Here is an 11971-nt window from a genome sequence, read left to right as displayed (position 1 = left end):
TTGCCAGGGGAGCAGCCCTTCGCTCCTGCACACGGATGCCTTTCATCCTCTCGCCTGCTCCTTCAGACAAGTTAGGATCTTTCTGCTGATCACATCCACGTCCTGCTGCTCTTCAGGGAGCACTGAGGAGTGATCTATTTACATAAAGGCAGATTAGTACCCCTCGCAACAGCACACTACCCTCCCATCTAAAAAGCCATGTCCATACTTCTGGCTCATTCCCCTGGCCCCATGCAGCCATTCTTTTTGCTCAGGTCTCTCAGGTCCTGCCTGGAGTGCTGCTGCTGTGTTCCTGGGGCTCCAGCATCACAAATGTGTGCAAACAGCCCTCCTTGCTTGACTGCGGCATTTTCCCAGTGGACGTGGTATAAACGATGCGAAACATGTAATGCTGTGACTCAAGCAACCTTACAAGAAAGTGTTTCTGTCTTGCAGATAAATAGATACTGCTGATTGACGCCACCATCCTATTTATAGTGCTCTGGCATTACAGGTAGCAAACCAGAGCAAGGCCAAGATACCAGGAGAGGCCTTTCAGCATTAAAAAACGAGAGATAAGAGAAGAACAAGGTCTGCTAGATTTTAGTTCACTTTTTTATTTTTACTGTAATGCAAACAGGCATAAGTATTCCATAAAATCAGAAGATTGGAACTATACAGAAAGAGGTGCATGCTTTAGAACAATGTGGATATCTTGCAAACAGAGCCAGAGTCAGTCCGAGAGAGGGGGCTGGAGTACATTGTACGAATGGCAGAGATTTTAGCAGCATTGAGAGCTCGGAGGTAGGGGAAAACCATGTTTCTGACCACTTAAAGCACTGGTATGATCAAATACAACACCGGCTCATCCCTGCTCCCACTCTCCCCACCCCTTTACTCCTCAGAAGAAACCTACCTTAGCATCACACAAAAAGCTACAAAATAAGCTAACCCCCCCCCTCCACACATACCTGTCTTACGGGATGCAAAGTGAGAGTAAAGACAATGCGCCAGTCTTAAATCATCGTTTTATAAACCAAATGAAGGCACAGTGACATGAGGAGGTGCTGAGGGGAGGGAGGAAGGAGCAGGAGGACCAGAGAGCAGCGAGAGGTTGGAGACCTATCTAGCAGAGCAGAATTTACCCACATCTGAAGAGTTTAGAAAACCTCTGCAATGGAAAGTTTGGGAGTTGCCTGCCCCATCGCTGCTGCCCTTCACAGACCGGTCCCCTTTCTCATCTCGGCACCACTGCTCTTCAGGAAAAAGGCCACCAGAAAAAAAAAATCCAAACCAACCTTTGAGGCTTACGCTTTTCAAAGGTGCCTAAGGGAACCAGGGGAATAAATCCCTGTTCCTATTACAAAAATTAATTGGCACTGAATATCAAATTCCCTGGGCGGCTGGCAGAACTCATGTTTCTAACTACATGCAATCAAAAAAGCAATGAGTCCTGGCTGAAAGTCATCTTACTCTGTTCATCTACTGGCTGGGGAATTGTGCACACTCTAGAAGAGCTGGGGATGTTGCTGCAGATCAGGGAGCCTATTCTCAAGCTCTTTTCAGCATACAGATCCCAGGGTTTTTTGAAAGCATCTCAAGGCAGCAGAGCACGTTTAACCTCGGGAATTGTGGACATTTGCCTATTTTGTAGAATTCTAGCAAAGCAGAAATTTTGCATTGAATTTCATTGGCTTCAAAGCCATCACTTCAATGCTGGGCATGGGGAGATTCTGAAACACTGTCTTCTGTTTCCGGACATCCTGCTGAGTACTGTAAAGAGTATTTTGTTAAGACATAGTTCCATGCCACAATCACACAGAGAGAAAAATAAAAAAGCAGGTTCAGAAGGGAGTAGCGCTAATGCCTCTTGTTGGAGTTGAATATATGTTAAGGCAGTTTTGTTGCTCTTGGAAAATTTTAAAATCTCCATTAGCAGTTACTGTGGGGACAACATATTCAATTTTGTCTAAAACAATTTGATATACTTTTTTTTTTTGCTTTCCCCACCCAAAGCCAACAAAGAGAAGCCCAAAATCAGTTGCTCCTTTAGATCAACTTTTTCAGTATTTAGTCTTTGAATTTTTAAAGTATTAAGAATGCCCCCGGAAAAAATATACTTTGCCCAGTGTTATTCACCAGCAGATTTCTCAACCAGCCCTACAGAGCTGCGTGCAAACACTGCAGTCAGGCGGTGCAGGAGCCTGCCCGCAGCCCAGCTCCACACTCCTGCTTTTCCACAGCCCCAGAACTGCTTCTGCAAGCTCTGGCCCCCGGATACAAGAGAAGCCCCCGCTGTCTTGCCCACTTCCCTGCCATGGTAATGAGGAGTAGCTGCAAAGCCTCGGCCTGTAGGCTCCTGCTAAACGAGGGATTCTCAAGGCAAGGCTCACAGGTTTGATCTTCTTGCTTTTGAAGTGTTTCCTCCCTCCTCCCTCCCTGAAATCTGGCCAGGAGGGTACATGAATGAGTAAGGCAGGACAGCAGCAGCCCTCGCAGTGAGGTGCTCTCACTGCTAAACAAGGTGCGGCTGCTCGGCTATGTACTCACAATCTGTTTTTTTCCTGTGATTTCAATGGCTCAAACTTCCGTCACAGCCAAACATCTGTAGGGGTGGAGGCCAAGAGTTTCTAGTCTACTTCATTGCTGGCACAGCAGGAAAAAAGTGTATCTGCATTACAATACTTAAATATTTCATGAGTTGCCCTTGTAGCCGTGCTAAAATCAAGCCAATTTCGACCTCTGGTAAGGTCTGCTTTACTTCTGGAACCAAGTGCTTTAAAGCAGCAATCTCATTAGCTTTCTCCAGCTCCCCTGATTTCCTATTAGATACACACAGCCATATAGAAGAAGCTAGAGCTCAGATCTCCCTGTCGAGGGTAGATTTCAAATGGATTACTAGAGTCATGCATTGCAGGCAAGTGCAAGTGCAGATTGACACACACAAAAATACTGCCATCGTGAAATTGCTGCTGCTGCTGCTGCTGTGAAAGCCTGATTCTGCAAGCTGCTGAAATCCCCAACACCACTGAAGCCGGTGGTTGTGGAAGGCATGTTGTATCTGGGAGGACTCGGATTCTAGCCTAATTTTGGCCGAGTTTGGGAATACAGTTTTCAAGAGTGTTCAGCACTGGCCAAATTTTGCTCCTCCTGTTATAGCAGAAGAAATTGTTATAACAAAGACAGAGTTACGGCAAAGTTGAATAGTCCTGAAAATGTGTCTCCATCTGTTCTGTAAAGGGACTGTGCTCCCCTCTGGAACTATCAAAGCAATTGCAAAGTTATCAGAGCAATTCTGAAGCTGAGAACTGGTCCCCAGTGAAAGCAGGAACGAAATTTAGTTTTGAGCATAAAATTCTCCTTCCAAAAAATGCTGGGAGCTCTCTGCGGCTTCCCCACAGGTACAAATCAGAGGACTGTAATGGCTTCAGTGGTCGTCAGTCAGGAGGCAGCAGCTTTGGCTTGGGCTTGGTGCAAGTCCATGAGGCTTCAAGCACAAACACGCCCTCTCCCGCCACCCCCAGCGTAATAAAAATGTGGTCTCCAGTACGCGGTAGGTGTTCACGGACCCATGGTGCTTGCAGAAGGTGGTGTCCAGTTTGCACCCACACTCTAACCCTGCATCACGTCCATACCCCTATAAAACCCCATCACTGGGAGATTAATTGCAGAGCATGGCTGAGCAGGGCTATAAGTTTGCTGGCAGTTATCCCAGGGGGAATTTGCCTACCAAGAATTTCACTTGTAAAATGAAGTAATCTGTTCCCCTCATCCCCCAGTCTCTGTGTGCTAGGAACATCTCTGGAGAGAGCAGGAACGGGAGGGCAACCCCGCTGCAACGGTCTCTTCCCAGCACAAGGCACTGTAAGTCCGTTGCCACCCCCAGGCCCCACCTTTGCTGAGCAGCTCGCTGCACCTTTCGGCTGGGCAGATAGGGCTGAGAAGGAGAAAGGAGGGATCTCCAGAGGGAAGCAGTGGAGGGAGCCTGGGTTACAGCTCGGGACGGGCAGGGAGGCGTCGCATACTAACAGTAAAGGAACTAACGGAGCAGTCACAGTTAGACTGGACACAGGTTCATGCAGCTCCTGTCTCTTCCCATCTCCTCTTCTGCATAGGTGCAATCACGTTCTCTCAGGACACAACTGCAAGTTTGCCGGTCATGCACGGACACATTGGCTCACACTGCTCTGGGTGTGAACAGAGTCCCCTGCTCGACCCTGGGGACATGGAGGCACAGGACAGGGGACAGGGAGCGTGGACAGCCCAAACTCAAACCCCATTTCTCTGGCCAGTATGAATGCGACCGGCTCGGTTTCTCTAGTGCAACGAGCTCAGGGCTACCCAGCAGCGATTGTGGAGGTGTCATCTTTGCGAGTCTACTCCTGATGGCAGAAGTCTCATTATTTTCCCGCTGTCTCTCATAAATAGAAGAACAACAAACTCCCAGGCAGTCCTTCTGGGGAGGTGAAACCTTCGAAGTCATCAATAACACAGGCAGTGGATACCCTTGCACTGAATGAACAACTTATTTTTCCCTGCTAGTGGACACAGCGGGTTGGGAAAACAGAGGACCATTTCCCATGAGTTTTCAAGTTCACATATAACTTTCTGAGGACATTTGAAAAACCTACAAGTTAAAATCTTTGAGAAAAAAACCCTCACTTCATGGTGTCTTGAAAATCAAATCTCCTGTTTAAAGAAAAGCCTCTTTGTTTAATCCCGGGAGCAAAAAGGAGCTGAGCTGCTGCAAAACAGGCAGTGGTGGACATCCTCCAGGAGAGGGACTGGGACGTTGGATCAGGCTGGGTATCCATCAGGTCCAGTATCCCCTTGCTGCAGGAGCTGCGTGGGGCTGTGCAGGAGCCTGGACGGGCAGCAGGGACTCGGAGGTGACAGATTCGTGAACCGAGTGCCCGAGAGGCACAGCCTCTCCATGCATGACACCTCCGAGCAGCTCATGGCACCGGTCTGTGGCAGACCCCACCTCGCTTTCTGTTGTTTATGCATGCCGGAGATATTGTAGCTACACCCATGCGTCAGAAATGTCAACGGAGATGAGCAGAGTCTAGACAACTGGTCAAGAGCCACATTTGTGGAATGATAAAGCAGAGCCACAAGTTTATTTCCCCCTTTGCTGTGGGAGAAAATGAAGCTGGAGGGGAGTGCAAAGCCCCTGCAGGTAAGGGGGATGAAGGAGAAGTTAAGACATCTGAGACTGACTCAACAAAAAATAATGAATCGAATTTCTCAGTGGTGCAGCTTGTGAGGAGCGAACGGTCCTACTCAGGCAGAGGGAGCAGAGAGGCAGCCCGCAGCCCTGGGGGACATATCAACTTCATGGACCTTCACAGCAGGGAGGGTGTTTCTTCTCCAGGGCCAGGCAGGCAGGCTGGCCTTAAACCAGCATTTCCCTTCCAAAGGGCTCTGAAGGACTCACCTACCCGATGCCTGTTGAACTTGAGACGGCTTTGGCTGTCTGCCCTGCACAGAGCCCTTTGGAGATCCCACCGACGGCAAGGCACACATCCCGCTCCCCTCTCAGCTGCGCTTCCCCACTGTTTTCACTGGCGGCTCAGGTGGAAGAAGGACATGGAGGTGGCAAGCTTTGGGGTGCAGGAAAAGCAAGCCAATTAATCTCAGACACAGACTGCAGCAGCAATATCATTTCCAGATGGGAGATGTTACACCAATACAGGCAGAAGGCAGGACAGGAGAAAACTAATTGCCAGCAACACAGGGTGTGCTCGAAAGAGGACGAAGACAAGGGCATTTCTTTGGGCACTACCTCCTCTTCAGGTTGCATTGCTCCTTCTACTAAAAGGAGGACCAGAGCACAAAGTCTAGAGCCAGAATCAAATTTCCCAAAAGGAGGGGATGAGTTTAATTTTTTTTCTTTAGCTCTGTTTCTGCAGCCATAGATTGGGGGCTAGGGCCAGGCTTGCTGTATGTTCACAGCTCTAGGGCCAGGGAGCTGGCTCCCACAGACAGGACCTCTGCCCACATTCACTCATCCCAGCAGCAAAGGGACCCAGCTCCCCCATCCCACTGCCTGCCCTGGGATTAGGGCACAACCCACAGAGGTGGACCAGGGGCTGCCCTTTTTCCTGTCCTGTCCTGCTTTCACCTCCAGGTCACAAAGTCCTCAGGCAGTGACACAAACCTGGCCTTGCACCTGGCTCCAAACCCTTCTCCAGCCGCCCTGCCAGCCCGGCGAGCGCAGCTCTGGCCACACCGTGGCAGCATTCATTCGCATTGTACGCCACGCTAGATGCTCTGCTGGGACCAGCAAAACTGAGACCTGGATCTCAAATTCTCCCAGTGCCTGGAGGCCTTTTGCTCCTGGATGGAGCTGCTTCCAGCATTCAGGGAGTCAAATTTGCAGAAGATGGTCACAGCACATGGAGACGTGGCCAGCCAAGCAGCAGGAAAGGGCAGGAGGTCCTGGCTGAGGGTGGGGATAACTGCACAGCCTGGGGCCAGGGGAGCCAGCATGTCTCGCACCATGGACTGGGAGAGCAGCAAACCTCCTGCAGCTCTTTTTGGTCTGACTTTGGCTTAGGGCAGCTGAGCTTAGCCCTCTGAAAGCAAGCTCGCCATTACAGCTCCTGGTGTTGCCGGTGCAGGTGCTTTGCTCCATACAAGCATCAGTGCACAGTTCAGCAGAGCAGGGGCAGGAGGAAAGGATCAGCATCTCCCAGCTCAAAATGTCAACCCCGTATCCCTGCCTCCAGCAAGAGCTGCAGCCATGGCCTGCTGTCCTCGCCCTGGCAGTGAGGGAGGACAAACCTTCTTCAGGGTGAGAAAGGGAGGAGAAGGAGGAAGGACACGCAAGGTCACGCATGCTTTACCTTGCAGACAGCTTTTCTCTGTTAAAGGGACTGATACCTTTCTGTGATCGTGTTAACAGATTGCTTTTGGGGCCAGATTTTTGCAGCAGGGCTGAGGTGTGAGCGTGTCAGAGCCCAGAATCACGCAGCTTCTTTGCAGGCGATCTCACCTCCCTTCTCACATGAGATGTCCCAGCAGACACAGCTCGTGCCGCTGGCAGGTGGCGCAGAGCCTATAGAGGGGACTGGCTTGCCACCGAGATGCCACATGTATTTCTTTTGGCAGGCAGGTTGCTCCGTGCTGGCACTTTCTGCTCCTGAAGGTGCGGAAGTGGCTGGGGTCTGCTGTCCTAGAACTGCTCGCGAGACTGCGCTAAGGTGGAGCTGATGCTCTCTGGGCTTTCAAGAGTCCTTAGTGGGTGCATCCTCACCAAGGACCAGGAGCCTCCGTAACCCTCCAGCTGCTGCTTTCCAAATAGGCTTTGTTACCAGGAGGTGCCTCTTGCAGCCGGGGTTGGAGCCGCTTCTTTCCCGTCCTCGTGGCTTTCCAGTATCACCTGGGAGAGGGTTCACACGTTCACAGCATGCAAAGCTCTGGGGTGCAGCCAGTCCCTGAATCTCTCCCACCAGCATCATGGCTGCAGATCACATATCTCCTGTAAAGCCTTCCGGAGCACAGCCTGGCCAAGCAGCAGTCATTGCCATGAGTTTTTCCCTAGCGTATACATCAGGCTGTGTGTTCGGTGCTTCCTCCTCTGTGGGAGGACTTTCATGCCAGCAAAAGTGGGGACTGAGCAAAAGGAGAGGCTCATGGGGAACAGGGAGCAGAGAAGGAGGCAAACATAGCACAGAGTCCATTTAGGAGAAATCACGACACATGAATCAGAAACACCCTACCCTTCAGATCAAAACAAACACATTTGTACCCAGGCTGCTTGGGGATGAACAAAGTTCATAGGCACGAGGGCATTGCACATCATCTGCCCCCAGCCTCAGGCATGTGCCCAAGTCTGCACAAGTCCAAGGAAAGCCAAGAAAATGCAAGGATTCAGCCAAGACCCGAGCTGGGGAAAGGGGGAGTCTGGGGGAAACAACCCCCAGCTCTGGTCAAGCAACAAGACCTAGCCATTGCCCAGCCCCTGCCACCTCTGCTCTCCCCCAAAACACCAAAAATGCAGATGATCACGAAGGTGGTGATTTCATGCAGCTGCAAAATGCCCTCATGAGAAGAAGGAGAAATGTGAAGTTCTGTTAAGAGCCACTGCAGATTATAAAGCCATCGTACTTCAGTGGGGAAATCCAGGGAAAGGGGGTGAAAAGAAACGGCCACAGGACAAGAGCAAGAGAAAGAGTAAGAAAAGGAAATAAAAATCATCATCATCATCATCAGGACACAACAACAGGACGAGAGACAGAGCGCTTTCCATGGGCAGTTCCCCGCAGAAAAGGAGCCACCGTGTCCGTGAAATACAAAACCCAGTGCCCTCCGGCTGGAGGGGGCAGCAGGTGCTGGGACTGGTTTGGCATCCCCTTGGGGTGAGGGTCCATTAGGAGCAGAAAACCCTGCAAGGGAAAGGGGAGAAAGGCTGGCCTTAGCAGGAGCAGTGAGGAGCATCTAGGACTAAGGACTTCCCCAGGGACCATGTTGTAGACAGGAGTTTACAGAGCCCTTAGCAGTTGGGTGAGGTGGGCAGGTGGTAACCCTTATTCCTACCTCGAGATGGGAAACTGAGGCACTGTATACAGTGCAGATCACAGAGAAAAATTCCTACCAAACCTCAGGGATGTTGGGAATCCCGCTCCAGGTCAGCCGGGCCCTACACGGCATAGCCAGGAGCGCAGGGAAGGGATTGCACCCCAGGCTGCCGAGGGCCAGGACAAGGAGCAAGACCCATGCAGCCGCCCATCCTTTATTCTAAATAATCCTTTTGCTCAGCCAGGGGAAATCCCACCACGACAGAGCTGAGCAAATGGCAGGACATGGTAGAGCAGAAACAAACATAGCAAATGTCAAGGTTTTTTACTTCTTTTGGTTGTTTTTTTTTCTTGTGGAAAGAAAAGTCTCTAGATCTTTCCTAACCGGGCATGCAGCAGCCTGGAGACCTCTCCTACCATGGGTGCCTGCTGCCTGCACCCCTGGAGCCAGCCAGGCCCCTCCAGCCCCCCCACAGCCAGCACTGGAGTTGGGGAGAGCCACCCCTCGCCACGGGTCCTGCAAACCTTCCAGCCCATCATCCGCCGGCTGGCTGGCAGGGGAGCAGAGGCAGGCAGTGGGTGGGACTCTTTTGCTTTGCATCACCGTTTGGATGGGATTGTCGGGTCTGAGCACGTTGGTACGGTGGGTGCAATAACCCGGGAAGGCGGGGGGCATCTGTCCTAGCGAGACGACAGCTATTTCAGAGAGACTGCCAGGCAGCAGCCTCTGCTTCCAGTGCAAAAATCAAATGCCTTTTCTCAGCCTCTGCTATAAGGCGGCCCATACGTGTGCAGAAGTTAAAGCTCCCTTCCCCATCCCACAGCCCACGCGCTTGGGAGGCAATTGCAGGGGTTAAAATAAACATGTCAACTCACTCATCCGTATCTTTTTTGCTCTCCTCAATGAATGCAATAGACTCAGATCTAAGGCGGTTAGTCACTTCGTACGTACGCAGCGTGACTCCAAAAATATCCTCGTGGTACCGGCTGTCATCCTGAAACAGAGGATGGGAGAGGGGCAGTGGGAAAAAAAAGAGTATTTGCAAACAGTTGGTGTTGCTGCAGCACCAGAAAGCTCTCGTGTTGTGGGTAGGTACCAAATACACAGCAAATGTTCTGGGGCCTGTCACAAGAGCTGGTGGGACAGGCAGGGCGGAGGGGCAGGAACAAGCAGGGGGGTGAAGTGACCTTCCCAAGGTCACACTGTGGGGCAGCGGCAGAGCTGCTCGGTGCTTTAGACCTCTTCAACTGCTGGCAACCCAGGGACTGCCTGGCCGTCAGGGGGACAAGTAGCCTGAGGCCAGCCCACGTACGAGCGCTTTTGCTTGCAAACCAGGTAAAAACGTGGCTCTGAGCTCCCTCGGCTCCTGCATGGAGCATGGGGACATGGTTCAGAAGAACTAGTCCCACAGGAATCGGGCCGAGTTATCCTCCTGGGCAGAAGCAGAGATGTTTGAGCATCCGTCCTCAGGGCTGTGTCCCAAACTGAGCTCATTTATGCTTCAGTTGCAATGTCTGCAGCAACGTGTTTGCCCAGGGGCATCATCCAGCCAGCCACATAGGAGATTTGGGGAGGGGGACCCACAAACTGCCCTGTTAGATTGCTGCAGTGATGGAAGGACAGTGGGGGCTTAGCAAGGTGAACAAGCCCTGCCCGGGCTACCAAGGGTGCCCAGAAGAGCTTGTACCAGTGCTCAGCACAGCACCAGGCTCATCGCAGGAGCCCAGTGCAGGCTGAGGGGGCTGCAGCCTGGAGCAGAGCTCCTGCAAAGCAAGGTGACTTCCACTGCGCACCCAAAGCTTTGGAAGATCACGCTCCCAACCTTGCCTGGGTGCAGGCAGCGGGAGCGGGAGCTGCCACCCCCCCTGCCAACACCCATCTCCTCGGTGCTGCCCACTCTGCAGGAGGAGGCACCAGGTGCAGCGCCCGTGGCAGGAGGTCGCCTGGTGTCTCGTGGTACAGATGCTACTCACCCGCAGCTTGCTGATGAAAGCGCCTGCCTCCTCCACGGACAGCTGGCCCTGCTGCCTCACGATGCGCTGAATGGTCTTGAGGACGTCCCCGGCCATGGTGACATCCCCGCAGACGTAGATGTGGCCTCCCTGCTCCTTCAGTGCTTTGAACACGGTTTGGGCCAGCTGCTCCTGTAACACGTCCTGCACGTATTTCTGAGGGAGGAGGAGGCGGGAGCTGAGATGAACTACAGCTTCTCAGCCCCATCCACCTGCGCGCTCTGGCCAGCTTTGTGTGCACCAGCTGCCTTCGAGGCAGCAGCGCGATGTGACCGCCTCTTTGGGGGAGCATGCCTGCACCTTGCAGCACCCACAACGACAGAAAAAAGAGGGGGAAAGCAGCAAAGCATCATTTTGCTCTTGCATTTTCACACCTTCACCATATATCTCATTGCCAGGCCTGCTCAGGTGGCGGTGGGGATTTAGACCAGATGTTTGTGCTGGCTCTGGGCCACCCCGCCGGCTGACATCCCTCCTTGTCCACCTGCTTGGGAAGACCTGCCTTTCCCCTCCCCATCTGCTCCCACCTGGTGAGGACGGCTGCAGCCCTCCAGGGCAAAGCGTGAGCGATGTGGGCACACGTTGAGGCTGGCGCAGGGATGGGGATGTGCCCTGGGAAGGGGGTTGCACTGGAAAGGGCACGATCCTGCACACTTATGCAACCAGAGCACCCCAGGGCATGAGCCACTGTGGCTGTGCCAAGAAACCAGCATCTCCACGCCGTGGCAGCTGGCCATGGCCACGCAGGGCTGCACACCAGCAGTGGAGCAGTGCCCACCACGCACCTTTGGTTTGTCCGGTTCCCGGGAGTAGGCTGTGTACAACTCTCTGAAGACACCTTGGGTTTTGGCAAAAAGCGTCTCCTCTTTGTAAATGTGATCAATCCTGGACTGCCGGCAGCCAAATACCAGGACCATAGGACAAGGCGTCAGACCTGGGGGAGAGGCGGGGGAAGCAGTTAGCCCGGGGACCTCCGATACCTGCTTTCTGCGAGCCACCGCCCTCCAGATCTGGCAGCAGCCCCAGCACCCAGCGCGAGACTGCCGGGAGCTTTCCCTGGCCAAACTGGGAGGGAGGAAAAACCAGCAAGGAGGAGGTAATGCACTGCCTGAGCCAGTACATGGCCTGGAATCACATGACAGGGGTGCTTGTGCCAGGTTTTGGGGAGAAATTAAACTTCTTTTTTCCTAAATTGTCTAAATGATCAGTGGAAAATGCGTATTTTACATCAATTTGCATTAAATGTTCTTTAAAAAACCCAACTCTAGCACTATAGTTCTGCCACTTACAGGAGGGTTTTCATGGAGTTTGTTTTGGGAGCTTGGGCTGACCTCCAAGCCTGCATTTGGGTCAGCTGCTGCTTCAGGAGGCCCTTTGCCTCTGCTGGGGCAGCCTGGGCAGGAGACTGGACCCCCATCCCCACGCCACCAGCCCAGGTTTCTCCTGAGATGAGAAGC

General features: G+C 52.5%; 1 protein-coding gene across 1 annotated transcript in view; it reads right to left on the bottom strand.

The window, feature by feature from the left end:
• Positions 1-9373: 9373 nt before the first annotated feature.
• NOS1 (nitric oxide synthase 1) overlaps positions 9374-11971 on the bottom strand; it is a 38969-nt gene continuing 36371 nt past the window's right edge. Inside the window, exons 26-28 of the mRNA XM_075167091.1 lie at positions 11300-11448; positions 10476-10670; positions 9374-9496 (exon numbers count right to left, since the gene is read on the bottom strand). Coding sequence (XP_075023192.1) covers positions 9374-9496; positions 10476-10670; positions 11300-11448 — 467 coding nt within the window. The remainder of the gene's footprint in view (positions 9497-10475; positions 10671-11299; positions 11449-11971) is intronic.

The sequence above is a fragment of the Calonectris borealis genome, chromosome 18 (genome assembly GCF_964195595.1).
Source record: "Calonectris borealis chromosome 18, bCalBor7.hap1.2, whole genome shotgun sequence".
NCBI classification, from domain to species: domain Eukaryota; kingdom Metazoa; phylum Chordata; class Aves; order Procellariiformes; family Procellariidae; genus Calonectris; species Calonectris borealis.
This window is presented reverse-complemented; position numbering and strand designations above follow the sequence as displayed.